General features: G+C 56.0%; 1 protein-coding gene across 1 annotated transcript in view; it reads left to right on the top strand.

Moving 5' to 3' along the window:
• The window catches only part of tram2 (translocation associated membrane protein 2), a 94,200-nt gene that overhangs the window by 9,695 nt on the left and 60,154 nt on the right, over nucleotides 1-24,351 (top strand). Inside the window, exon 2 of the mRNA XM_087991005.1 lies at nucleotides 3,380-3,443. Within this exon, the coding sequence (XP_087847131.1) occupies nucleotides 3,380-3,443 (64 nt within the window). The remainder of the gene's footprint in view (nucleotides 1-3,379; nucleotides 3,444-24,351) is intronic.

The raw sequence follows: 24,351 nt of genomic DNA, 5'->3' as shown, positions 1-24,351 counted from the left end.
GGACTCTCGTTTTCCAGCTGTCCCTTTACCTGCGAACATCTGTCCCCAATCAGCTTTCGAAAGTTCTTGCCTAATACCGTCAAAATTTGCCTTTCTCCAATTTAGAACTTCAACTTTTAGATCTGGTCTACCCTTTTCCATCATTATTTAAAATCTAATAGAATTATAGTCGCTGGCCCCAAAGTGCTCCCCCACTGACACCTCAGTCACCTGCCCTGCCTTTTTTCCTAAAAGTAGGTCAGGTTTTACAACTTCTCTAGCAGGTACATCCACATACTGACTCAGAAAATTGTCTTATATATGCTTAACAAATTCCTCTCCATCTAAATCCTTAACACTATGGCAGTCCCAGTTGATGTTTGGAAAGTTAAAATCCCCTACCATAACTACCCTATCATTCTTACAGATGGCTGAGATCTCCTTACAAGTTTGTTGCTCAATTTCCCTCTGACTATTGGGGGGTCTATAATACAATCCCAATAAGGTGATCCTCCCTTTCTTATTTCTCAGTTCCACCCAAATACTGCCTGCCTTGCTGTGTCCCTCTCCCTCCTGATGCTGCCTGCCTTGCTGTGTCCCTCTCCCTCCTGATGCTGCCTGCCTTGCTGTGTCCCTCTCCTTCCTGATGCTGCCTGCCTTGCTGTGTTCCCCCTCCCTCCTGTTGCTGCCTGCCTTGCTGTGTCCCTCTCCCTCCTGATGCTGCCTGCCTTGCTGTGTTCCCCCTCCCTCCTGATGCTGCCTGCCTTGCTGTGTCCCTCTCCCTCCTGATGCTGCCTGCCTTGCTGTGTCCCTCTCCCTCCTGATGCTGCCTGCCTTGCTGTGTTCCCCCTCCCTCCTAATGCTGCCTGCCTTGCTGTGTCCCTCTCACTCCTGATGCTGCCTGCCTTGCTGTGTTCCCTGTCCCTCCTGATGCTGCCTGCCTTGCTGTGTTCCCCCTCCCTCCTGATGCTGCCTGCCTTGCTGTGTCCCTCTCCCTCCTGATGCTGCCTCCCTTGCTGTGTTCCCCCTCCCTCCTGATGCTGCCTGCCTTGCTGTGTTTCCCCTCCCTCCTGATGCTGCCTGCCTTGCTGTGTCCCCCTCCCTCCTGTTGCTGCCTGCCTTGCTGTGTCCCTCTCCCTCCTGATGCTGCCTGCCTTGCTGTGTTCCCCTCCCTCCTGATACTGCCTGCCTTGCTGTGTTCCCCCTCCCTCCTGATGCTGCCTGCCTTGCTGTGTTCCCCCTCCCTCCTGATGCTGCCTGCCTTGCTGTGTCCCTCTCCCTCCTGATGCTGCCTGCCTTGCTGTGTCCCTCTCCCTCCTGATGCTGCCTGCCTTGCTGTGTTCCCCCTCCCTCCTGATGCTGCCTGCCTTGCTGTGTCCCTCTCCCTCCTGATGCTGCCTGCCTTGCTGTGTTCCCCCTCCCTCCTGATGCTGCCTGCCTTGCTGTGTCCCTCTCCCTCCTGATGCTGCCTGCCTTGCTGTGTTCCTCTCCCTCCTGATGCTGCCTGCCTTGCTGTGTTCCCCCTCCCTTCTGATGCTGCCTGCCTTGCTGTGTTCCTCTCCCTCCTGATGCTGCCTGCCTTGCTGTGTTCCCCTCCCTCCTGATGCTGCCTGCCTTGCTGTGTTCCCCTCCCTCCTGATACTGCCTGCCTTGCTGTGTCCCTCTCCCTCCTGATACTGCCTGCCTTGCTGTGTTCCCTCTCCCTCCTGATGTTGCCTGCCTTGCTGTGTCCCTCCTGCCTCCTGCCTGTCTACTTTGGATTTCAGCATCTGCAGAGTTTTTTATCTCTAATTCAGTGGATCACGGCTGATTCAATATTCCTCATCTCCTTTCCCTGTAATCAACATGCTGAAATCGGACAGAATGCTTGCTTGTTATGAAGGTTTAGCAATATTTTTATGCTCTATTTCTCATTAATAAAGGCAAGGGTCCCCAGTTTTTACATGATGCCTCAATTTGACACGTGTAAAGATTTAACGGTATACACCCTTGGGTCTCTCCCCTCCTCCACCACTTTTAAGTTGTCATAGTTAGTTCACATTACCTCCCTCTGGCTTCCTACACAAATTCATCACAAACTTCAGACTCTTCTCTTTTGACTTCAGCTTTGGTGGGAATCTTTAGGGATAATAACCCTGGATAAAATTAGTGTTTGGAAAAGTATGGTTTAATGATTTAAAGCGTTGTCTTAATTAATGGCACATTTGTTTAAAAATCATGGAATCCCCCATTGTCAATGTCATGAGATTTACCATTGACCAGGAAATGAACTGGACTAGCCATGTAAACACTAAATACAAGAACTGGTTCAAGACTGGGAATCCTGTTTGAGTAACTCACCTTTCCAAAGGCAGTCCCCATCTATAAGGAGCAAGTCAGGAGTGTGATGGAATATATCCCATTTGCCTGGATGGGGCAGATCCAACAACACTTGAGAAGCCTCAACGTCACACAGGACCAAGCAGCCACTTGATGTGCACTGCAGAAATTCATCATCGCTTCTCAGGCAACAGCTTCTAAACCATAACCATTGTCCTCAAGAAGGACAAGGGCAGCAGGTACAGGGAACACACCCCCTGCAAGTTCCCCTCCAAGAAATATATCGCCGTTCCTTCACTGTCACTGGGTCAAAATCCTGGAATTCCCTCCCTAAGGGCATTATGGGTCAATCCACAGCACATGGACTGCAGCGGTTCAAGAAGGCAGCTCACCCCCACCTTCTCAAGGGGCAGTTAGGGACAGACAATAAATACTGGGTCCAGCCTATAACTTGTATGAATGAAAAACAAAAACTAATTTGGTTGAGTTTTCTTGTGAAACATGAGGGTAGAAAGTGGTTGATATTCTTGACCTGTACATGTTTGCTGCTGCGATTGTTCACTTTCAGTTAGAACAGAGAACAGGACAGGCCCTTCGGCCCATGATTTTGCACTAATCTGAAACCTATCTCTCCTACACTATTCCATTCTCATTCATATGTTTACTCAATGCTCATTTAAATGCCTTTAAAGTTGGTGAGTCTACTACTGTAGACTCCCCTACTACTCACTGAGTAAAGAACCTACCTCTGACATCTGTCCTATATCTCTCACACCTCAATTTAAAGCTATGTCCCCTCGTGCTCGCCATCACCATCTGAGGAAAAAGGCTCTCACTGTCCACCCTATCTAACCCTCTGATTATCTTATATGTCTCAATTAAGTCACCTCTCAACCACCTTCTCTTTAACGAAAACAGCCTCAAGTCCCTCAACGTTTCCTCATAAGACCTTCCCTCCATACCAGGCAACATCCTGGTAAATCTCCTCTGCACCCTTTCCAAAGCTTCCACATCCTTCCTATAGTTACTAGCTGTAGCCATTGGTTTTGAACTTATTTTCAACTGATATTTTCTCTCCTAGGTTACGGCAAAGACAGCGTTTATGTTTATTTCCCCGCAGAACAATGTCAGTACAGTGACTGCAGGTAAGAAATCAGAAAGTGACTTCAAAAAAGCCCAGTGGGTTGGAAGAGGGAAGGTACAAAGTTTTATTTATATATTCCCCTTTGATTCCTTTAGGAGTTTCTGTTGAGCCAGAATCTGCGACAGAGATTTCTAATTGATACTGATGGATTTACAAAATGGTTAAAGTGAAAATCTTGGAATTATTAATGATCAGCACAGCGGTCCGCAAAATGAATTCTTGAAGTTTCTCCCTGGGATTTATGAATGAGTGGAGTTCTGCAGGATTCAGCAGTGGGGGTCCTTGCTATTTGTGGTTTACATAAATGATTTACACTTGAATATAGGAGAATTGATCAGTAAATCGACGATGTGGGGTGACAAATACTGAGGAGAACAGATTACAGAAGGATAGAAATGGGTAGATCAGTGGCAAATGGAATTGAGTCTGGATAAATGTGAGGTGATGGAGTTTAAGAAGGCAGCTCACCCCTACTTTCTCAAGGGCAACTACAGGCGAGTAATAAATACTGACCAACCAGCATCCCACCAGGAAAGTAAAAATGAATGCTGGTTACATGGGTTTTGGTTCAAGGTGGAGTAGGAGAGGGTTCACAGACCAGCAGGTTAAACCATCCAGAAAAGAGAGGTCGAAAAGCAGTATTCTGGTTAGTATGAGAATTACCTCAGCAAACCCTGTGAACAGAGACCACTGAGCAGCCATCACAAGTCTTTCGCTCCCTCTGTCCATAACGGCCATGCCGTTTTTCTTGTGTGTGTGTGTGTTTGTTTGTGTGTGTGTGTGTGAGAGAGAGAGAGAGATAGGGAGAGTGTGTGAGAGAGAGATAGGGAGAGTGTGTGTGAGAGAGAGATAGGGAGAGTGTGTGTGTGAGAGAGAGATAGGGAGAGTGTGTGTGTGAGAGAGAGATAGGGAGAGTGTGTGTGTGAGAGAGAGATAGGGAGAGTGTGTGTGTGAGAGAGAGATAGGGAGAGTGTGTGTGTGAGAGAGAGATAGGGAGAGTGTGTGTGTGAGAGAGAGATAGGGAGAGTGTGTGTGTGAGAGAGAGATAGGGAGAGTGTGTGTGTGAGAGAGAGATAGGGAGAGTGTGTGTGAGAGAGAGAGATAGGGAGAGTGTGTGTGTGAGAGAGAGATTGGGAGAGTGTGCGTGTGTGAGAGAGAGATAGGGAGAGTGTGCGTGTGTGAGAGAGAGATAGGGAGAGTGTGCGTGTGAGAGAGAGATAGGGAGAGTGTGCGTGTGAGAGAGAGATAGGGAGAGTGTGCGTGTGAGAGAGAGATAGGGAGAGTGTGCGTGAGAGAGAGAGATAGGGAGAGTGTGCGTGTGAGAGAGAGATAGGGAGAGTGTGCGTGTGAGAGAGAGATAGGGAGAGTGTGCGTGTGAGAGAGAGATAGGGAGAGTGTGCGTGTGAGAGAGATAGGGAGAGTGTGCGTGTGAGAGAGAGATAGGGAGAGTGTGCGTGTGAGAGAGAGATAGGGAGAGTGTGCGTGTGAGAGAGAGAGAGGGAGAGTGTGCGTGTGTGAGAGAGAGAGGGAGAGTGTGCGTGTGTGAGAGAGAGAGGGAGAGTGTGCGTCTGTGAGAGAGAGAGGGAGAGTGTGCGTCTGTGAGAGAGAGAGAGGGAGAGTGTGCGTCTGTGAGAGAGAGAGAGGGAGAGTGTGCGTGTGTGAGAGAGAGAGAGGGAGAGTGTGCGTGTGTGAGAGAGAGAGAGAGGGAGAGTGTGCGTGTGTGAGAAAGAGAGAGGGAGAGTGTGCGTGTGTGAGAGAGAGAGAGGGAGAGTGTGCGTGTGTGAGAGAGAGAGAGGGAGAGTGTGCGTGTGTGAGAGAGAGAGAGGGAGAGTGTGCGTGTGTGAGAGAGAGAGAGGGAGAGTGTGCGTGTGTGAGAGAGAGAGAGAGGGAGAGTGCGTGTGTGAGAGAGAGAGGGAGAGAGTGCGTGTGTGAGAGGGAGAGTGTGCGTGTGTGAGAGGGAGAGGGAGAGTGTGCATGTGCGTGTGTGAGAGGGAGAGTGTGCGTGTGTGAGAGGGAGAGTGTGCGTGTGTGAGAGGGAGAGTGTGCGTGTGTGAGAGGGAGAGGGAGAGTGTGCGTGTGTGAGAGGGAGAGTGTGCGTGTGTGAGAGGGAGAGGGAGAGTGTGCGTGTGTGAGAGGGAGAGGGAGAGTGTGCGTGTGTGAGAGGGAGAGGGAGAGTGTGCGTGTGTGAGAGGGAGAGGGAGAGTGTGCGTGTGTGAGAGGGAGAGGGAGAGTGTGCGTGTGTGAGAGGGAGAGGGAGAGTGTGCGTGTGTGAGAGGGAGAGTGTGCGTGTGTGAGAGGGAGAGGGAGAGTGTGCGTCTGTGAGAGAGATAGGGAGAGTGTGCGTGTGTGAGAGAGAGGGAGGGAGAGTGTGCGTCTGTGAGAGAGATAGGGAGAGTGTGCGTCTGTGAGAGAGAGAGGGAGAGTGTGCGTGTGTGAGAGAGAGAAGGAGAGTGTGCGTCTGTGAGAGAGAGAGGGAGAGTGTGCGTGTGTGAGAGAGAGAGGGAGAGTGTGCGTGTGTGAGAGGGAGAGCGTGCGTGTGTGAGAGGGAGAGGGAGAGTGTGCGTGTGTGAGAGGGAGAGGGAGAGTGTGCGTGTGTGAGAGGGAGAGGGAGAGTGTGCGTGTGTGAGAGGGAGAGGGAGAGTGTGCGTGTGTGAGAGGGAGAGTGTGCGTGTGTGAGAGGGAGAGTGTGCGTGTGTGAGAGGGAGAGTGTGCGTGTGTGAGAGGGAGAGTGTGCGTGTGTGAGAGGGAGAGTGTGCGTCTGTGAGAGGGAGAGTGTGCGTCTGTGAGAGAGAGAGGGAGAGTGTGCGTCTGTGAGAGAGAGAGGGAGAGTGTGCGTCTGTGAGAGAGAGAGGGAGAGTGTGCGTCTGTGAGAGAGAGAGGGAGAGTGTGCGTGTGTGAGAGAGAGAGGGAGAGTGTGCGTGTGTGAGAGAGAGAGAGGGAGAGCGTGCGTGTGTGAGAGGGAGAGGGAGAGCGTGCGTGTGTGAGAGGGAGAGGGAGAGCGTGCGTGTGTGAGAGAGAGAGGGAGAGCGTGCGTGTGTGGGAGAGAGAGGGAGAGCGTGCGTGTGTGAGAGAGAGAGAGGGAGAGCGTGCGTGTGTGAGAGGGAGAGAGGGAGAGCGTGCGTGTGTGAGAGGGAGAGCGTGCGTGTGTGAGAGGGAGAGCGTGCGTGTGTGAGAGGGAGAGGGAGAGTGTGCGTGTGTGAGAGGGAGAGGGAGAGTGTGCGTGTGTGAGAGGGAGAGGGAGAGTGTGCGTGTGAGAGAGAGAGAGGGAGAGTGTGCGTGTGTGAGAGAGAGAGGGAGAGTGTGTGAGAGGGAGGGAGAGTGTGCGTGTGTGAGAGAGAGGGAGGGAGAGTGTGCGTGTGTGAGAGAGAGGGAGGGAGAGTGTGCGTGTGTGAGAGGGAGGGAGAGTGTGCGTGTGTGAGAGAGGGAGAGTGTGCGTGTGTGAGAGAGGGAGAGTGTGCGTGTGTGAGAGAGAGAGAGGGAGAGTGTGCGTGTGTGAGAGAGAGAGGGAGAGTGTGCGTCTGTGAGAGAGAGAGGGAGAGTGTGCGTGTGTGAGAAAGAGAGGGAGAGTGTGCGTGTGTGAGAGAGAGAAGGAGAGTGTGCGTCTGTGAGAGAGAGAGGGAGAGTGTGCGTGTGTGAGAGAGAGAGGGAGAGTGTGCGTGTGTGAGAGGGAGAGGGAGAGTGTGCGTGTGTGAGAGGGAGAGGGAGAGTGTGCGTGTGTGAGAGGGAGAGGGAGAGTGTGCGTGTGTGAGAGGGAGAGGGAGAGTGTGCGTGTGTGAGAGGGAGAGTGTGCGTGTGTGAGAGGGAGAGTGTGCGTGTGTGAGAGGGAGAGTGTGCGTGTGTGAGAGGGAGAGTGTGCGTGTGTGAGAGGGAGAGTGTGCGTGTGTGAGAGGGAGAGTGTGCGTCTGTGAGAGAGAGAGGGAGAGTGTGCGTCTGTGAGAGAGAGAGGGAGAGTGTGCGTGTGTGAGAGAGAGAGGGAGAGTGTGCGTCTGTGAGAGAGAGAGGGAGAGTGTGCGTGTGTGAGAGAGAGAGGGAGAGTGTGCGTGTGTGAGAGAGAGAGAGGGAGAGCGTGCGTGTGTGAGAGGGAGAGGGAGAGCGTGCGTGTGTGAGAGGGAGAGGGAGAGCGTGCGTGTGTGAGAGAGAGAGGGAGAGCGTGCGTGTGTGGGAGAGAGAGGGAGAGCGTGCGTGTGTGAGAGAGAGAGAGGGAGAGCGTGCGTGTGTGAGAGGGAGAGAGGGAGAGCGTGCGTGTGTGAGAGGGAGAGCGTGCGTGTGTGAGAGGGAGAGCGTGCGTGTGTGAGAGGGAGAGGGAGAGTGTGCGTGTGTGAGAGGGAGAGGGAGAGTGTGCGTGTGTGAGAGGGAGAGGGAGAGTGTGCGTGTGAGAGAGAGAGAGGGAGAGTGTGCGTGTGTGAGAGAGAGAGGGAGAGTGTGTGAGAGGGAGGGAGAGTGTGCGTGTGTGAGAGAGAGGGAGGGAGAGTGTGCGTGTGTGAGAGAGAGGGAGGGAGAGTGTGCGTGTGTGAGAGGGAGGGAGAGTGTGCGTGTGTGAGAGAGGGAGAGTGTGCGTGTGTGAGAGAGGGAGAGTGTGCGTGTGTGAGAGAGAGAGAGGGAGAGTGTGCGTGTGTGAGAGAGAGAGAGAGGGAGAGTGTGCGTGTGTGAGAGAGAGAGAGGGAGAGTGTGCGTGTGTGAGAGAGAGTGGGGGAGAGAGAGAGGGAGAGTGTGCGTGTGTGAGAGAGAGAGAGGGAGAGTGTGCGTGTGTGAGAGAGGGAGAGTGTGCGTGTGTGAGAGAGAGGGAGAGGGAGAGTGTGCGTGTGTGAGAGAGAGGGAGAGGGAGAGTGTGCGTGTGTGAGAGAGAGAGGGAGAGTGTGCGTGTGTGAGAGAGAGGGAGGGAGAGTGTGCGTGTGTGAGAGAGAGAGAGGGAGAGTGTGCGTGTGTGAGAGAGAGAGAGGGAGAGTGTGCGTGTGTGAGAGAGAGAGAGGGAGAGTGTGTGTGTGAGAGAGAGAGAGGGAGAGTGTGCGTGTGAGAGAGAGAGAGGGAGAGTGTGCGTGTGAGAGAGAGAGAGGGAGAGTGTGCGTGTGAGAGAGAGAGAGGGAGAGTGTGTGAGAGAGAGAGGGAGAGTGTGTGAGAGGGAGGGAGAGTGTGCGTGTGTGAGAGAGAGGGAGGGAGAGTGTGCGTGTGTGAGAGAGAGGGAGGGAGAGTGTGCGTGTGTGAGAGGGAGGGAGAGTGTGCGTGTGTGAGAGGGAGGGAGAGTGTGCGTGTGTGAGAGAGGGAGAGTGTGCGTGTGTGAGAGAGAGAGGGAGAGTGTGCGTGTGTGAGAGAGAGAGAGGGAGAGTGTGCGTGTGTGAGAGAGAGAGAGAGGGAGAGTGTGCGTGTGTGAGAGAGAGAGAGGGAGAGTGTGCGTGTGTGAGAGAGAGTGGGGGAGAGAGAGAGGGAGAGTGTGCGTGTGTGAGAGAGAGAGAGGGAGAGTGTGCATGTGTGAGAGAGAGAGAGGGAGAGTGTGCGTGTGTGAGAGAGAGAGAGGGAGAGTGTGCGTGTGTGAGAGAGAGAGAGAGGGAGAGTGTGCGTGTGTGAGAGAGAGAGAGGGAGAGTGTGCGTGTGTGAGAGAGAGTGGGGGAGAGAGAGAGGGAGAGTGTGCGTGTGTGAGAGAGAGAGAGGGAGAGTGTGCGTGTGTGAGAGAGAGAGAGGGAGAGTGTGCGTGTGTGAGAGAGAGAGAGGGAGAGTGTGCGTGTGTGAGAGAGAGAGAGGGAGAGTGTGCGTGTGTGAGAGAGAGAGAGGGAGAGTGTGCGTGTGTGAGAGAGAGAGAGGGAGAGTGTGCGTGTGTGAGAGAGAGAGAGGGAGAGTGTGCGTGTGTGAGAGAGAGAGAGGGAGAGTGTGCGTGTGTGAGAGAGAGAGAGGGAGAGTGTGCGTGTGTGAGAGAGAGAGAGGGAGAGTGTGCGTGTGTGAGAGAGAGAGAGGGAGAGTGTGCGTGTGTGAGAGAGAGAGAGGGAGAGTGTGCGTGTGTGAGAGAGAGAGAGGGAGAGTGTGCGTGTGTGAGAGAGAGAGAGGGAGAGTGTGCGTGTGTGAGAGAGAGAGAGGGAGAGTGTGCGTGTGTGAGAGAGAGAGAGGGAGAGTGTGCGTGTGTGAGAGAGAGAGAGGGAGAGTGTGCGTGTGTGAGAGAGAGAGAGGGAGAGTGTGCGTGTGTGAGAGAGAGAGAGGGAGAGTGTGCGTGTGTGAGAGAGAGAGAGAGGGAGAGGGAGAGTGTGCGTGTGTGAGAGAGAGGGAGGGAGAGTGTGCGTGTGTGAGAGAGAGGGAGGGAGAGTGTGCGTGTGTGAGAGAGAGAGAGGGAGAGTGTGCGTGTGTGAGAGAGAGAGAGGGAGAGTGTGCGTGTGTGAGAGAGAGAGAGGGAGAGTGTGTGTGTGAGAGAGAGAGAGGGAGAGTGTGCGTGTGAGAGAGAGAGAGGGAGAGTGTGCGTGTGTGAGAGAGAGAGGGAGAGTGTGTGAGAGGGAGGGAGAGTGTGCGTATGTGAGAGAGAGGGAGGGAGAGTGTGCGTGTGTGAGAGAGAGGGAGGGAGAGTGTGCGTGTGTGAGAGGGAGGGAGAGTGTGCGTGTGTGAGAGGGAGGGAGAGTGTGCGTGTGTGAGAGAGGGAGAGTGTGCGTGTGTGAGAGAGGGAGAGTGTGCGTGTGTGAGAGAGAGAGAGGGAGAGTGTGCGTGTGTGAGAGAGAGAGAGAGGGAGAGTGTGCGTGTGTGAGAGAGAGAGAGGGAGAGTGTGCGTGTGTGAGAGAGAGTGGGGGAGAGAGAGAGGGAGAGTGTGCGTGTGTGAGAGAGAGTGGGGGAGAGAGAGAGGGAGAGTGTGCGTGTGTGAGAGAGAGAGAGGGAGAGTGTGCGTGTGTGAGAGAGAGAGAGGGAGAGTGTGCGTGTGTGAGAGAGGGAGAGTGTGCGTGTGTGAGAGAGGGAGAGTGTGCGTGTGTGAGAGAGAGAGAGGGAGAGTGTGCGTGTGTGAGAGAGAGAGAGGGAGAGTGTGCGTGTGTGAGAGAGAGAGAGGGAGAGTGTGCGTGTGTGAGAGAGAGAGAGGGAGAGTGTGCGTGTGTGAGAGAGAGAGAGGGAGAGTGTGCGTGTGTGAGAGAGAGAGAGGGAGAGTGTGCATGTGTGAGAGAGAGAGAGGGAGAGTGTGCATGTGTGAGAGAGAGGGAGAGTGTGCATGTGTGAGAGAGAGAGAGAGTGTGCGTGTGTGAGAGAGAGAGAGAGGGAGAGTGTGCGTGTGTGAGAGAGAGAGAGAGGGAGAGTGTGCGTGTGTGAGAGAGAGAGGGAGAGTGTGTGAGAGGGAGGGAGAGTGTGCGTATGTGAGAGAGAGGGAGGGAGAGTGTGCGTGTGTGAGAGAGAGGGAGGGAGAGTGTGCGTGTGTGAGAGGGAGGGAGAGTGTGCGTGTGTGAGAGGGAGGGAGAGTGTGCGTGTGTGAGAGAGGGAGAGTGTGCGTGTGTGAGAGAGGGAGAGTGTGCGTGTGTGAGAGAGAGAGAGGGAGAGTGTGCGTGTGTGAGAGAGAGAGAGAGGGAGAGTGTGCGTGTGTGAGAGAGAGAGAGGGAGAGTGTGCGTGTGTGAGAGAGAGTGGGGGAGAGAGAGAGGGAGAGTGTGCGTGTGTGAGAGAGAGTGGGGGAGAGAGAGAGGGAGAGTGTGCGTGTGTGAGAGAGAGAGAGGGAGAGTGTGCGTGTGTGAGAGAGAGAGAGGGAGAGTGTGCGTGTGTGAGAGAGAGAGAGGGAGAGTGTGCGTGTGTGAGAGAGGGAGAGTGTGCGTGTGTGAGAGAGGGAGAGTGTGCGTGTGTGAGAGAGGGAGAGTGTGCGTGTGTGAGAGAGAGAGAGGGAGAGTGTGCGTGTGTGAGAGAGAGAGAGGGAGAGTGTGCGTGTGTGAGAGAGAGAGAGGGAGAGTGTGCGTGTGTGAGAGAGAGAGAGGGAGAGTGTGCGTGTGTGAGAGAGAGAGAGGGAGAGTGTGCGTGTGTGAGAGAGAGAGAGGGAGAGTGTGCATGTGTGAGAGAGAGAGAGGGAGAGTGTGCATGTGTGAGAGAGAGGGAGAGTGTGCATGTGTGAGAGAGAGAGAGAGTGTGCGTGTGTGAGAGAGAGAGAGAGGGAGAGTGTGCGTGTGTGAGAGAGAGAGAGAGGGAGAGTGTGCGTGTGTGAGAGGGAGAGGGAGAGTGTGCGTGTGTGAGAGGGAGAGGGAGAGTGTGCGTGTGTGAGAGGGAGAGGGAGAGTGTGCGTGTGTGAGAGGGAGAGGGAGAGTGTGCGTGTGTGAGAGGGAGAGGGAGAGTGTGCGTGTGTGAGAGGGAGAGGGAGAGTGTGCGTGTGTGAGAGGGAGAGGGAGAGTGTGCGTGTGTGAGAGGGAGAGGGAGAGTGTGCGTGTGGGAGAGGGAGAGTGTGCGTGTGGGAGAGGGAGAGTGTGCGTGTGGGAGAGGGAGAGTGTGCGTGTGGGAGAGGGAGAGTGTGCGTGTGTGAGAGGGAGAGTGTGCGTGTGTGAGAGGGAGAGTGTGCGTGTGTGAGAGGGAGAGTGTGCGTGTGTGAGAGGGAGAGTGTGCGTGTGTGAGAGAGGGAGGGAGAGGGATAGTGTGCGTGTGTGAGAGGGAGAGTGTGCGTGTGTGAGAGGGAGAGGGAGAGTGTGCGTGTGTGAGAGAGAGAGAGAGTGTGTGCGTGTGAGAGAGAGAGAGAGGGAGAGTGTGCGTGTGAGAGAGAGGGAGGGAGAGTGTGCGTGTGAGAGAGAGAGAGAGGGAGAGTGTGCGTGTGAGAGAGAGGGAGGGAGAGTGTGCGTGTGAGAGAGAGAGAGAGAGGGAGTGTGCGTGTGAGAGAGAGAGAGAGGGAGAGTGTGCGTGTGTGACAGAGATAGGGAGAGTGTGCGTGTGAGAGAGAGATAGGGAGAGTGTGCGTGTGTGAGAGAGATAGGGAGAGTGTGCGTGTGAGAGAGAGATAGGGAGAGTGTGCGTGTGAGAGAGAGATAGGGAGAGTGTGCGTGTGAGAGAGAGATAGGGAGAGTGTGCGTGTGTGAGAGAGATAGGGAGAGTGTGCGTGTGAGAGAGAGATAGGGAGAGTGTGCGTCTGTGAGAGAGAGATAGGGAGAGTGTGCGTCTGTGAGAGAGAGAGGGAGAGTGTGCGTGTGTGAGAGAGATAGGGAGAGTGTGTGTGTGAGAGAGAGATAGGGAGAGTGTGTGTGAGAGAGAGAGATAGGGAGAGTGTGCGTGTGTGAGAGAGAGATAGGGAGAGTGTGCGTGTGTGAGAGAGAGATAGGGAGAGTGTGCGTGTGTGAGAGAGAGATAGGGAGAGTGTGCGTGTGTGAGAGAGAGATAGGGAGAGTGTGCGTGTGTGAGAGAGAGATAGGGAGAGTGTGCGTGTGTGAGAGAGAGAGGGAGAGTGTGCGTCTGTGAGAGAGAGAGGGAGAGTGTGCGTGTGAGAGAGAGGGAGAGCGTGCGTGTGAGAGAGAGAGGGAGAGCGTGCTTGTCTGAGAGAGAGAGGGAGAGTGTGCGTGTGTGAGAGAGAGAGAGGGAGAGTGTGCGTGTGTGTGAGAGAGAGAGAGAGAGAGTGCGCGTGTGTGAGAGAGAGAGAGAGGGAGAGTGTGCGTGTGTGAGAGGGAGAGGGAGAGTGTGCGTGTGTGAGAGGGAGAGGGAGAGTGTGCGTGTGTGAGAGGGAGAGGGAGAGTGTGCGTGTGTGAGAGGGAGAGGGAGAGTGTGCGTGTGTGAGAGGGAGAGGGAGAGTGTGCGTGTGGGAGAGGGAGAGTGTGCGTGTGGGAGAGGGAGAGTGTGCGTGTGTGAGAGGGAGAGTGTGCGTGTGTGAGAGGGAGAGTATGTGTGTGTGAGAGGGAGAGTGTGCGTGTGTGAGAGAGGGAGGGAGAGGGATAGTGTGCGTGTGTGAGAGGGAGAGTGTGCGTGTGTGAGAGGGAGAGGGAGAGTGTGCGTGTGTGAGAGAGAGAGGGAGAGGGATAGTGTGCGTGTGTGAGAGGGAGAGTGTGCGTGTGTGAGAGGGAGAGGGAGAGTGTGCGTGTGTGAGAGGGAGAGGGAGAGTGTGTGTGTGGGAGAGGGAGAGTGTGCGTGTGTGTGAGAGAAGAGGGAGAGTGTGCGTGTGTGAGAGAGAGAGAGTGCGTGTGTTTGAGAGAGAGGGAGAGTGTGCGTGTGTGAGAGAGAGTGTGCGTGTGTGAGAGAGAGGGAGAGTGTGCCTGTGTGAGAGAGGGAGAGTGTGCCTGTGTGAGAGAGAGGGAGAGTGTGCGTGTGTGAGAGAGAGGGAGGGAGAGTGTGCGTGTGAGAGAGAGAGGGAGGGAGAGTGTGCGTGTGAGAGAGAGAGGGAGGGAGAGTGTGCGTGTGAGAGAGAGAGGGAGGGAGAGTGTGCGTGTGAGAGAGAGAGGGAGGGAGAGTGTGCGTGTGAGAGAGAGAGGGAGGGAGAGTGTGCGTGTGAGAGAGAGAGGGAGGGAGAGTGTGCGTGTGTGAGAGAGAGGGAGGGAGAGTGTGCGTGTGAGAGAGAGAGGGAGAGTGTGTGAGAGAGAGGGAGAGTGTGTGAGAGAGAGGGAGAGTGTGTGAGAGAGAGGGAGAGTGTGTGAGAGAGAGGGAGAGTGTGTGAGAGAGAGGGAGAGTGTGTGAGAGAGAGCGAGAGAGTGTGAGAGAGAGGGAGAGAGTGTGAGAGAGAGGGAGAGAGTGTGAGAGAGAGGGAGAGAGTGTGAGAGAGAGGGAGAGTGTGTGAGAGAGAGGGAGAGTGTGTGAGAGAGAGGGAGAGTGTGTGAGAGAGAGGGAGAGTGTGTGAGAGAGAGGGAGAGTGTGTGAGAGAGAGGGAGAGTGTGTGAGAGAGAGGGAGAGTGTGTGAGAGAGAGGGAGAGTGTGTGAGAGAGAGGGAGAGTGTGTGAGAGAGAGGGAGAGTGTGTGAGAGAGAGGGAGAGTGTGTGAGAGAGAGGGAGAGTGTGTGAGAGAGAGGGAGAGTGTGTGAGAGAGAGGGAGAGTGTGTGAGAGAGAGGGAGAGTGTGTGAGAGAGAGGGAGAGTGTGTGAGAGAGAGGGAGAGTGTGTGAGAGAGAGGGAGAGTGTGTGAGAGAGAGGGAGAGTGTGTGAGGGAGAGGGAGAGTGTGTGAGGGAGAGGGAGAGTGTGTGAGAGAGAGGGAGAGTGTGTGAGAGAGAGGGAGAGTGTGCGTGTGAGAGAGAGGGAGAGTGTGCGTGAGAGAGAGGGAGAGTGTGCGTGTGTGTGAGAGAGAGAGGGAGAGTGTGTGCGTGTGTGAGAGAGAGAGAGGGAGAGTGTGCGTGTGAGAGAGAGGGAGAGTGTGCGTGTGAGAGAGAGGGAGAGTGTGCGTGTGAGAGAGAGGGAGAGTGTGCGTGTGAGAGAGAGGGTGAGTGTGCGTGTGAGAGAGAGGGTGAGTGTGCGTGTGAGAGAGAGGGTGAGTGTGCGTGTGAGAGAGAGGGTGAGTGTGCGTGTGAGAGAGAGGGTGAGTGTGCGTGTGAGAGAGAGGGTGAGTGTGCGTGTGAGAGAGAGGGTGAGTGTGCGTGTGAGAGAGAGGGTGAGTGTGCGTGTGAGAGAGAGGGTGAGTGTGCGTGTGAGAGAGAGGGTGAGTGTGCGTGTGAGAGAGAGGGTGAGTGTGCGTGTGAGAGAGAGGGTGAGTGTGCGTGTGAGAGAGAGGGTGAGTGTGCGTGTGAGAGAGAGGGTGAGTGTGCGTGTGAGAGAGAGGGTGAGTGTGCGTGTGAGAGAGAGGGTGAGTGTGCGTGTGTGTGAGAGAGAGAGAGAGGGAGAGTGTGCGTGTGAGAGAGAGAGGGTGAGTGTGTGAGGGAGAGGGAGAGTGTGTGAGGGAGAGGGAGAGTGTGTGAGGGAGAGGGAGAGTGTGTGAGGGAGAGAGGGAGAGTGTGCGTGTGAGAGAGAGGGAGAGTGTGCGTGTGTGTGAGAGAGAGAGGGAGAGTGTGCGTGTGTGAGAGAGAGAGAGGGAGAGTGTGCGTGTGTGAGAGAGAGAGAGGGAGAGTGTGCGTGTGTGAGGGTGAGGGAGAGTGTGTGAGGGAGAGGGGGAGTGTGTGAGGGAGAGGGGGAGAGAGGGAGAGTGTGTGAGGGAGAGGGAGAGTGTGTGAGGGAGAGGGAGAGTGTGTGAGGGAGAGAGGGAGAGTGTGCGTGTGAGAGAGAGGGAGAGTGTGCGTGTGTGTGAGAGAGAGAGGGAGAGTGTGCGTGTGTGAGAGAGAGAGAGGGAGAGTGTGCGTGTGTGAGAGAGAGAGAGGGAGAGTGTGCGTGTGTGAGGGTGAGGGAGAGTGTGTGAGGGAGAGGGGGAGTGTGTGAGGGAGAGGGGGAGAGAGGGAGAGTGTGTGAGGGAGAGAGAGGGAGAGTGTGCGTGTGTGTGAGAGAGAGAGGGAGAGTGTGCGTGTGTGAGAGAGAGAGAGGGAGAGTGTGCGTGTGTGAGAGAGAGAGAGGGAGAGTGTGCGTGTGTGAGAGAGAGAGAGGGAGAGTGTGCGTGTGTGAGAGAGAGGGAGGGAGAGTGTGCGTGTGTGAGAGAGAGGGAGGGAGAGTGTGCGTGTGTGAGAGAGAGGGAGAGTGTGCGTGTGAGAGAGAGAGAGGGAGAGTGTGCGTGTGTGAGAGAGAGGGAGGGAGAGTGTGCATGTGTGAGAGAGAGGGGGAGTGTGTGATGGAGAGGGGGAGTGTGTGAGGGAGAGGGGGAGTGTGTGAGGGAGAGGGGGAGAGAGGGAGAGTGTGTGAGGGAGAGAGGGAGAGTGTGTGAGAGAGAGAGGGAGAGTGTGCGTGTGTGTGAGAGAGAGAGGGAGAGTGTGCGTGTGTGAGAGAGAGAGAGGGAGAGTGTGCGTGTGTGAGAGAGAGAGAGGGAGAGTGTGCGTGTGAGACAGAGAGGGAGAGAGTGTGTGTGAGAGGGAGGGAGAGTGTGCGTGTGTGAGAGAGAGGGGGAGAGTGTGCGTGTGTGAGAGAGAGGGAGGGAGAGTGTGCGTGTGTGAGAGAGAGAGGGAGAGTGTGCGTGTGTGAGAGAGAGAGGGAGAGTGTGCGTGTGTGAGAGAGAGAGGGAGAGTGTGCGTGTGTGAGAGGGAGGGAGAGTGTGCGTGTGTGAGAGAGAGGGAGGGAGAGTGTGCGTGTGAGAGAGAGAGGGAGGGAGAGTGTGCGTGTGAGAGAGAGAGGGAGGGAGAGTGTGCGTGTGAGAGAGAGAGGGAGGGAGAGTGTGCGTGTGAGAGAGAGAGGGAGGGAGAGTGTGTGCGTGTGTGAGAGAGAGAGAGGGAGAGTGTGCGTGTGAGAGAGAGAGAGGGTGAGTGTGCGTGTGAGAGAGAGAGAGGGTGAGTGTGCGTGTGAGAGAGAGAGAGGGTGAGTGTGCGTGTGAGAGAGAGAGAGGGTGAGTGTGCGTGTGAGAGAGAGGGTGAGTGTGCGTGTGAGAGAGAGGGTGAGTGTGCGTGTGAGAGAGAGGGTGCGTGTGCGTGTGAGAGAGAGGGTGAGTGTGCGTGTGAGAGAGAGAGAGAGGGAGAGTGTGCGTGTGAGAGAGAGAGGGTGAGTGTGTGAGAGAGAGGGTGAGTGTGTGAGGGAGAGGGAGAGTGTGTGAGGGAGAGAGGGAGAGTGTGTGAGGGAGAGAGGGAGAGTGTGCGTGTGAGAGAGAGGGAGAGTGTGCGTGTGTGTGAGAGAGAGAGGGAGAGTGTGCGTGTGTGAGAGAGAGAGAGGGAGAGTGTGCGTGTGTGAGAGAGAGAGAGGGAGAGTGTGCGTGTGTGAGAGAGAGAGAGGGAGAGTGTGCGTGTGTGAGAGAGAGAGAGGGAGAGTGTGCGTGTGAGAGAGAGAGAGGGAGAGTGTGCGTGTGTGAGAGAGAGAGAGGGAGAGTGTGCGTGTGTGAGAGAGAGAGAGGGAGAGTGTGCGTGTGTGAGGGAGAGGGGGAGTGTGTGAGGGAGAGGGGGAGTGTGTGAGGGAGAGGGGGAGAGAGGGAGAGTGTGTGAGGGAGAGAGGGAGAGTGTGCGTGTGTGTGAGAGAGAGAGGGAGAGTGTGCGTGTGTGAGAGAGAGAGAGGGAGAGTGTGCGTGTGTGAGAGAGAGAGAGGGAGAGTGTGCGTGTGTGAGAGAGAGGGAGAGTGTGCGTGTGTGAGAGAGAGGGAGAGTGTGCGTGTGAGAGAGAGAGAGGGAGAGTGTGCGTGTGTGAGAGAGAGGGAGGGAGAGTGTGCGTGTGTGAGAGAGAGGGTGAGTGTGTGATGGAGAGGGGGAGTGTGTGAGGGAGAGGGGGAGTGTGTGAGGGAGAGGGGGAGAGAGGGAGAGTGTGTGAGGGAGAGAGGGAGAGTGTGTGAGAGAGAGAGGGAGAGTGTGCGTGTGTGTGAGAGAGAGAGGGAGAGTGTGCGTGTGTGTGAGAGAGAGAGGGAGAGTGTGCGTGTGTGAGAGAGAGAGAGGGAGAGTGTGCGTGTGTGAGAGAGAGAGAGGGAGAGTGTGCGTGTGAGACAGAGAGGGAGAGAGTGTGTGTGAGAGGGAGGGAGAGTGTGCGTGTGTGAGAGAGAGGGGGAGAGTGTGCGTGTGTGAGAGAGAGGGAGGGAGAGTGTGCGTGTGTGAGAGAGAGAGGGAGAGTGTGCGTGTGTGAGAGAGAGAGGGAGAGTGTGCGTGTGTGAGAGAGAGAGGGAGAGTGTGCGTGTGTGAGAGGGAGGGAGAGTGTGCGTGTGTGAGAGGGAGGGAGAGTGTGCGTGTGTGAGAGAGAGGGAGGGAGAGTGTGCGTGTGTGAGAGAGAGGGAGGGAGAGTGTGCGTGTGTGAGAGAGAGGGAGGGAGAGTGTGCGTGTGTGAGAGAGAGGGAGGGAGAGTGTGCGTGTGTGAGAGAGAGAGGGAGAGTGTGCGTGTGTGAGAGAGAGAGGGAGAGTGTGCGTGTGTGAGAGGGAGGGAGAGTGTGCGTGTGTGAGAGAGAGGGAGGGAGAGTGTGCGTGTGTGAGAGAGAGGGAGGGAGAGTGTGCGTGTGTGAGAGAGAGGGAGAGTGTGTGAGGGAGTGGGGGAGTGTGTGAGGGAGTGGGGGAGTGTGTGAGGGAGTGGGGGAGTGTGTGAGGGAGTGGGGGAGTGTGTGAGGGAGTGGGGGAGTGTGTGAGGGAGAGAGGGAGAGTGTGTGAGGGAGAGAGGGAGAGTGTGTGAGAGAGAGAGTGTGCGTGTGTGAGAGAGAGAGGGAGGGAGAGTGCGTGTGTGAGAGAGAGGGTGAGTGTGTGAGAGAGAGGGTGAGTGTGTGAGAGAGGGAGAGTGTGTGTGAGAGAGGGAGAGTGTGTGTGAGAGAGGGAGAGTGTGTGAGAGAGAGGGAGAGTGTGTGAGAGAGAGGGAGAGTGTGTGAGAGAGAGGGAGAGTGTGTGAGAGAGAGGGAGAGTGTGTGAGAGAGAGGGAGAGTGTGTGAGAGAGAGGGAGAGTGTGTGAGGGAGAGGGAGAGTGTGTGAGAGAGAGAGGGAGAGTGTGCGTGTGTGAGAGGGAGGGAGAGTGTGCGTGTGTGAGAGAGAGGGAGGGAGAGTGTGCGTGTGTGAGAGAGAGGGAGGGAGAGTGTGCGTGTGTGAGAGAGAGGGAGAGTGTGTGAGGGAGTGGGGGAGTGTGTGAGGGAGTGGGGGAGTGTGTGAGGGAGTGGGGGAGTGTGTGAGGGAGTGGGGGAGTGTGTGAGGGAGTGGGGGAGTGTGTGAGGGAGAGAGGGAGAGTGTGTGAGGGAGAGAGGGAGAGTGTGTGAGAGAGAGAGTGTGCGTGTGTGAGAGAGAGAGGGAGGGAGAGTGCGTGTGTGAGAGAGAGGGTGAGTGTGTGAGAGAGAGGGTGAGTGTGTGAGAGAGGGAGAGTGTGTGTGAGAGAGGGAGAGTGTGTGTGAGAGAGGGAGAGTGTGTGAGAGAGAGGGAGAGTGTGTGAGAGAGAGGGAGAGTGTGTGAGAGAGAGGGAGAGTGTGTGAGAGAGAGGGAGAGTGTGTGAGAGAGAGGGAGAGTGTGTGAGAGAGAGGGAGAGTGTGTGAGGGAGAGGGAGAGTGTGTGAGGGAAAGGGAGAGTGTGTGAGGGAGAGGGAGAGTGTGTGAGGGAGAGGGAGAGTGTGTGTGAGTGAGAGGGAGAGTGTGTGTGTGAGAGAGAGAGGGAGAGTGTGCGTGTGTGAGAGAGAGAGGGAGAGTGTGTGAGAGGGAGGGAGAGTGTGCGTGTGTGAGAGGGAGGGAGAGTGTGCGTGTGTGAGAGGGAGGGAGAGTGTGCGTGTGTGAGAGGGAGGGAGGGAGAGTGTGCGTGTGTGAGAGAGAGGGAGGGAGAGTGTGCGTGTGTGAGAGGGAGGGAGAGTGTGCGTGTGTGAGAGGGAGGGAGAGTGTGCGTGTGTGAGAGAGGGAGAGTGTGCGTGTGTGAGAGAGGGAGAGTGTGCGTGTGTGAGAGAGAGAGAGAGGGAGAGTGTGCGTGTGTGAGAGAGAGAGAGAGGGAGAGTGTGCGTGTGTGAGAGAGAGAGAGGGAGAGTGTGCGTGTGTGAGAGAGAGAGAGGGAGAGTGTGCGTGTGTGAGAGAGAGAGAGGGAGAGTGTGCGTGTGTGAGAGAGAGAGAGGGAGAGTGTGCGTGTGTGAGAGAGAGAGAGGGAGAGTGTGCGTGTGAGAGAGAGAGAGAGGGAGAGTGTGCGTGTGAGAGAGAGAGAGAGGGAGAGTGTGCGTGTGAGAGAGAGAGAGAGGGAGAGTGTGCGTGTGAGAGAGAGAGAGAGGGAGAGTGTGCGTGTGTGAGAGAGAGAGAGAGGGAGAGTGTGCGTGTGTGAGAGAGAGAGAGGGAGAGTGTGCGTGTGTGAGAGAGAGAGAGGGAGAGTGTGCGTGTGTGAGAGAGAGAGGGAGAGTGTGCGTGTGTGAGAGAGAGAGGGAGAGTGTGCGTGTGTGAGAGAGAGAGGGAGAGTGTGTGAGAGGGAGGGAGAGTGTGCGTGTGTGAGAGAGAGGGAGGGAGAGTGTGCGTGTGTGAGAGGGAGGGAGAGTGTGCGTGTGTGAGAGAGGGAGAGTGTGCGTGTGTGAGAGAGGGAGAGTGTGCGTGTGTGAGAGAGAGAGAGTGTGTGCGTGTGAGAGAGAGAGAGTGGGAGAGTGTGCGTGTGTGAGAGAGAGAGAGGGGGAGAGTGTGCGTGTGTGAGAGAGAGGGAGGGAGAGTGTGTGTGTGAGAGAGAGGGAGGGAGAGTGTGCGTGTGAGAGAGAGAGAGAGGGAGTGTGCGTGTGAGAGAGAGAGAGAGGGAGAGTGTGCGTGTGTGACAGAGATAGGGAGAGTGTGCGTGTGAGAGAGAGATAGGGAGAGTGTGCGTGTGTGAGAGAGATAGGGAGAGTGTGCGTGTGTGAGAGAGATAGGGAGAGTGTGCGTGTGTGAGAGAGATAGGGAGAGTGTGCGTGTGAGAGAGAGATAGGGAGAGTGTGCGTGTGAGAGAGAGAGGGTGAGTGTGTGAGAGAGAGGGTGAGTGTGTGAGGGAGAGGGAGAGTGTGTGAGAGAGAGAGGGAGTGTGCGTGTGAGAGAGAGAGAGAGGGAGAGTGTGCGTGTGTGACAGAGATAGGGAGAGTGTGCGTGTGAGAGAGAGATAGGGAGAGTGTGCGTGTGTGAGAGAGATAGGGAGAGTGTGCGTGTGTGAGAGAGATAGGGAGAGTGTGCGTGTGTGAGAGAGATAGGGAGAGTGTGCGTGTGAGAGAGAGATAGGGAGAGTGTGCGTGTGAGAGAGAGAGGGTGAGTGTGTGAGAGAGAGGGTGAGTGTGTGAGGGAGAGGGAGAGTGTGTGAGGGAGAGAGGGAGAGTGTGCGTGTGAGAGAGAGGGAGAGTGTGCGTGTGTGTGAGAGAGAGAGGGAGAGTGTGCGTGTGTGAGAGAGAGAGAGGGAGAGTGTGCGTGTGTGAGAGAGAGAGAGGGAGAGTGTGCGTGTGAGAGAGAGAGAGGGAGAGTGTGCGTGTGTGAGAGAGAGAGAGGGAGAGTGTGCGTGTGTGAGGGAGAGGGAGAGTGTGTGAGGGAGAGGGGGAGTGTGTGAGGGAGAGGGGGAGAGAGGGAGAGTGTGTGAGGGAGAGAGGGAGAGTGTGCGTGTGTGTGAGAGAGAGAGGGAGAGTGTGCGTGTGTGAGAGAGAGAGAGGGAGAGTGTGCGTGTGTGAGAGAGAGAGAGGGAGAGTGTGCGTGTGTGAGAGAGAGGGAGAGTGTGCGTGTGTGAGAGAGAGGGAGAGTGTGCGTGTGAGAGAGAGAGAGGGAGAGTGTGCGTGTGTGAGAGAGAGGGAGGGAGAGTGTGCGTGTGTGAGAGAGAGGGTGAGTGTGTGATGGAGAGGGGGAGTGTGTGAGGGAGAGGGGGAGTGTGTGAGGGAGAGGGGGAGAGAGGGAGAGTGTGTGAGGGAGAGAGGGAGAGTGTGTGGGAGAGAGAGGGAGAGTGTGCGTGTGTGTGAGAGAGAGAGGGAGAGTGTGCGTGTGTGAGAGAGAGAGAGGGAGAGTGTGCGTGTGTGAGAGAGAGAGAGGGAGAGTGTGCGTGTGAGACAGAGAGGGAGAGAGTGTGTGTGAGAGGGAGGGAGAGTGTGCGTGTGTGAGAGAGAGGGGGAGAGTGTGCGTGTGTGAGAGAGAGGGAGGGAGAGTGTGCGTGTGTGAGAGAGAGAGGGAGAGTGTGCGTGTGTGAGAGAGAGAGGGAGAGTGTGCGTGTGTGAGAGAGAGAGGGAGAGTGTGCGTGTGTGAGAGAGAGAGGGAGAGTGTGCGTGTGTGAGAGGGAGGGAGAGTGTGCGTGTGTGAGAGAGAGGGAGGGAGAGTGTGCGTGTGTGAGAGAGAGGGAGGGAGAGTGTGCGTGTGTGAGAGAGAGGGAGGGAGAGTGTGCGTGTGTGAGAGAGAGGGAGGGAGAGTGTGCGTGTGTGAGAGAGAGAGGGAGAGTGTGCGTGTGTGAGAGAGAGAGGGAGAGTGTGCGTGTGTGAGAGGGAGGGAGAGTGTGCGTGTGTGAGAGAGAGGGAGGGAGAGTGTGCGTGTGTGAGAGAGAGGGAGGGAGAGTGTGCGTGTGTGAGAGAGAGGGAGGGAGAGTGTGCGTGTGTGAGAGAGAGGGTGAGTGTGTGAGAGAGGGAGAGTGTGTGAGGGAGTGGGGGAGTGTGTGAGGGAGTGGGGGAGTGTGTGAGGGAGTGGGGGAGTGTGTGAGGGAGTGGGGGAGTGTGTGAGGGAGAGAGGGAGAGTGTGTGAGGGAGAGAGGGAGAGTGTGTGAGAGAGAGAGTGTGCGTGTGTGAGAGAGAGAGGGAGGGAGAGTGCGTGTGTGAGAGAGAGGGTGAGTGTGTGAGAGAGAGGGTGAGTGTGTGAGAGAGGGAGAGTGTGTGTGAGAGAGGGAGAGTGTGTGAGAGAGAGGGAGAGTGTGTGAGAGAGAGGGAGAGTGTGTGAGAGAGAGGGAGAGTGTGTGAGAGAGAGGGAGAGTGTGTGAGAGAGAGGGAGAGTGTGTGAGGGAGAGGGAGAGTGTGTGAGGGAGAGGGAGAGTGTGTGAGGGAGAGGGAGAGTGTGTGAGGGAGAGGGAGAGTGTGTGAGGGAGAGGGAGAGTGTGTGAGGGAAAGGGAGAGTGTGTGAGGGAGAGGGAGAGTGTGTGAGGGAGAGGGAGAGTGTGTGAGAGAGAGAGGGAGAGTGTGTGTGTGTGAGAGAGAGAGAGGGAGAGTGTGCGTGTGTGAGAGAGAGAGGGAGAGTGTGCGTGTGTGAGAGAGAGAGGGAGAGTGTGTGAGAGGGAGGGAGAGTGTGCGTGTGTGAGAGGGAGGGAGAGTGTGCGTGTGTGAGAGGGAGGGAGAGTGTGCGTGTGTGAGAGGGAGGGAGAGTGTGCGTGTGTGAGAGGGAGGGAGGGAGAGTGTGCGTGTGTGAGAGGGAGGGAGAGTGTGCGTGTGTGAGAGGGAGGGAGAGTGTGCGTGTGTGAGAGAGGGAGAGTGTGCGTGTGTGAGAGAGGGAGAGTGCGTGTGTGAGAGAGAGAGAGAGGGAGAGTGTGCGTGTGTGAGAGAGAGAGAGAGGGAGAGTGTGCGTGTGTGAGAGAGAGAGGGAGAGTGTGCGTGTGTGAGAGAGAGAGAGGGAGAGTGTGCGTGTGTGAGAGAGAGAGAGGGAGAGTGTGCGTGTGTGAGAGAGAGAGAGGGAGAGTGTGCGTGTGTGAGAGAGAGAGAGGGAGAGTGTGCGTGTGAGAGAGAGAGAGAGGGAGAGTGTGCGTGTGAGAGAGAGAGAGAGGGAGAGTGTGCGTGTGAGAGAGAGAGAGAGGGAGAGTGTGCGTGTGAGAGAGAGAGAGAGGGAGAGTGTGCGTGTGAGAGAGAGGGAGGGAGAGTGTGCGTGTGTGAGAGAGAGAGAGGGAGAGTGTGCGTGTGTGAGAGAGAGAGAGGGAGAGTGTGCGTGTGTGAGAGAGAGAGAGGGAGAGTGTGCGTGTGTGAGAGAGAGAGGGAGAGTGTGCGTGTGTGAGAGAGAGAGGGAGAGTGTGCGTGTGTGAGAGAGAGAGGGAGAGTGTGTGAGAGGGAGGGAGAGTGTGCGTGTGTGAGAGAGAGGGAGGGAGAGTGTGCGTGTGTGAGAGAGGGAGAGTGTGCGTGTGTGAGAGAGGGAGAGTGTGCGTGTGTGAGAGAGAGAGAGTGTGTGCGTGTGAGAGAGAGAGAGTGGGAGAGTGTGCGTGTGTGAGAGAGAGAGAGGGGGAGAGTGTGCGTGTGTGAGAGAGAGAGAGGGGGAGAGTGTGCGTGTGTGAGAGAGAGGGAGGGAGAGTGTGTGTGTGAGAGAGAGGGAGGGAGAGTGTGCGTGTGAGAGAGAGAGAGAGGGAGTGTGCGTGTGAGAGAGAGAGAGAGGGAGAGTGTGCGTGTGTGACAGAGATAGGGAGAGTGTGCGTGTGAGAGAGAGATAGGGAGAGTGTGCGTGTGTGAGAGAGATAGGGAGAGTGTGCTTGTGTGAGAGAGATAGGGAGAGTGTGCGTGTGTGAGAGAGATAGGGAGAGTGTGCGTGTGAGAGAGAGATAGGGAGAGTGTGCGTGTGTGAGAGAGATAGGGAGAGTGTGCGTGTGAGAGAGAGATAGGGAGAGTGTGCGTCTGTGAGAGAGAGATAGGGAGAGTGTGCGTCTGTGAGAGAGAGAGGGAGAGTGTGTGTGT

The sequence above is a fragment of the Chiloscyllium plagiosum genome, unplaced genomic scaffold (assembly GCF_037043375.1).
Source record: "Chiloscyllium plagiosum isolate Xiang-an unplaced genomic scaffold, Cpla_swu_hap1 HiC_scaffold_10, whole genome shotgun sequence".
Lineage (NCBI taxonomy): Eukaryota > Metazoa > Chordata > Chondrichthyes > Orectolobiformes > Hemiscylliidae > Chiloscyllium > Chiloscyllium plagiosum.
This window is presented reverse-complemented; position numbering and strand designations above follow the sequence as displayed.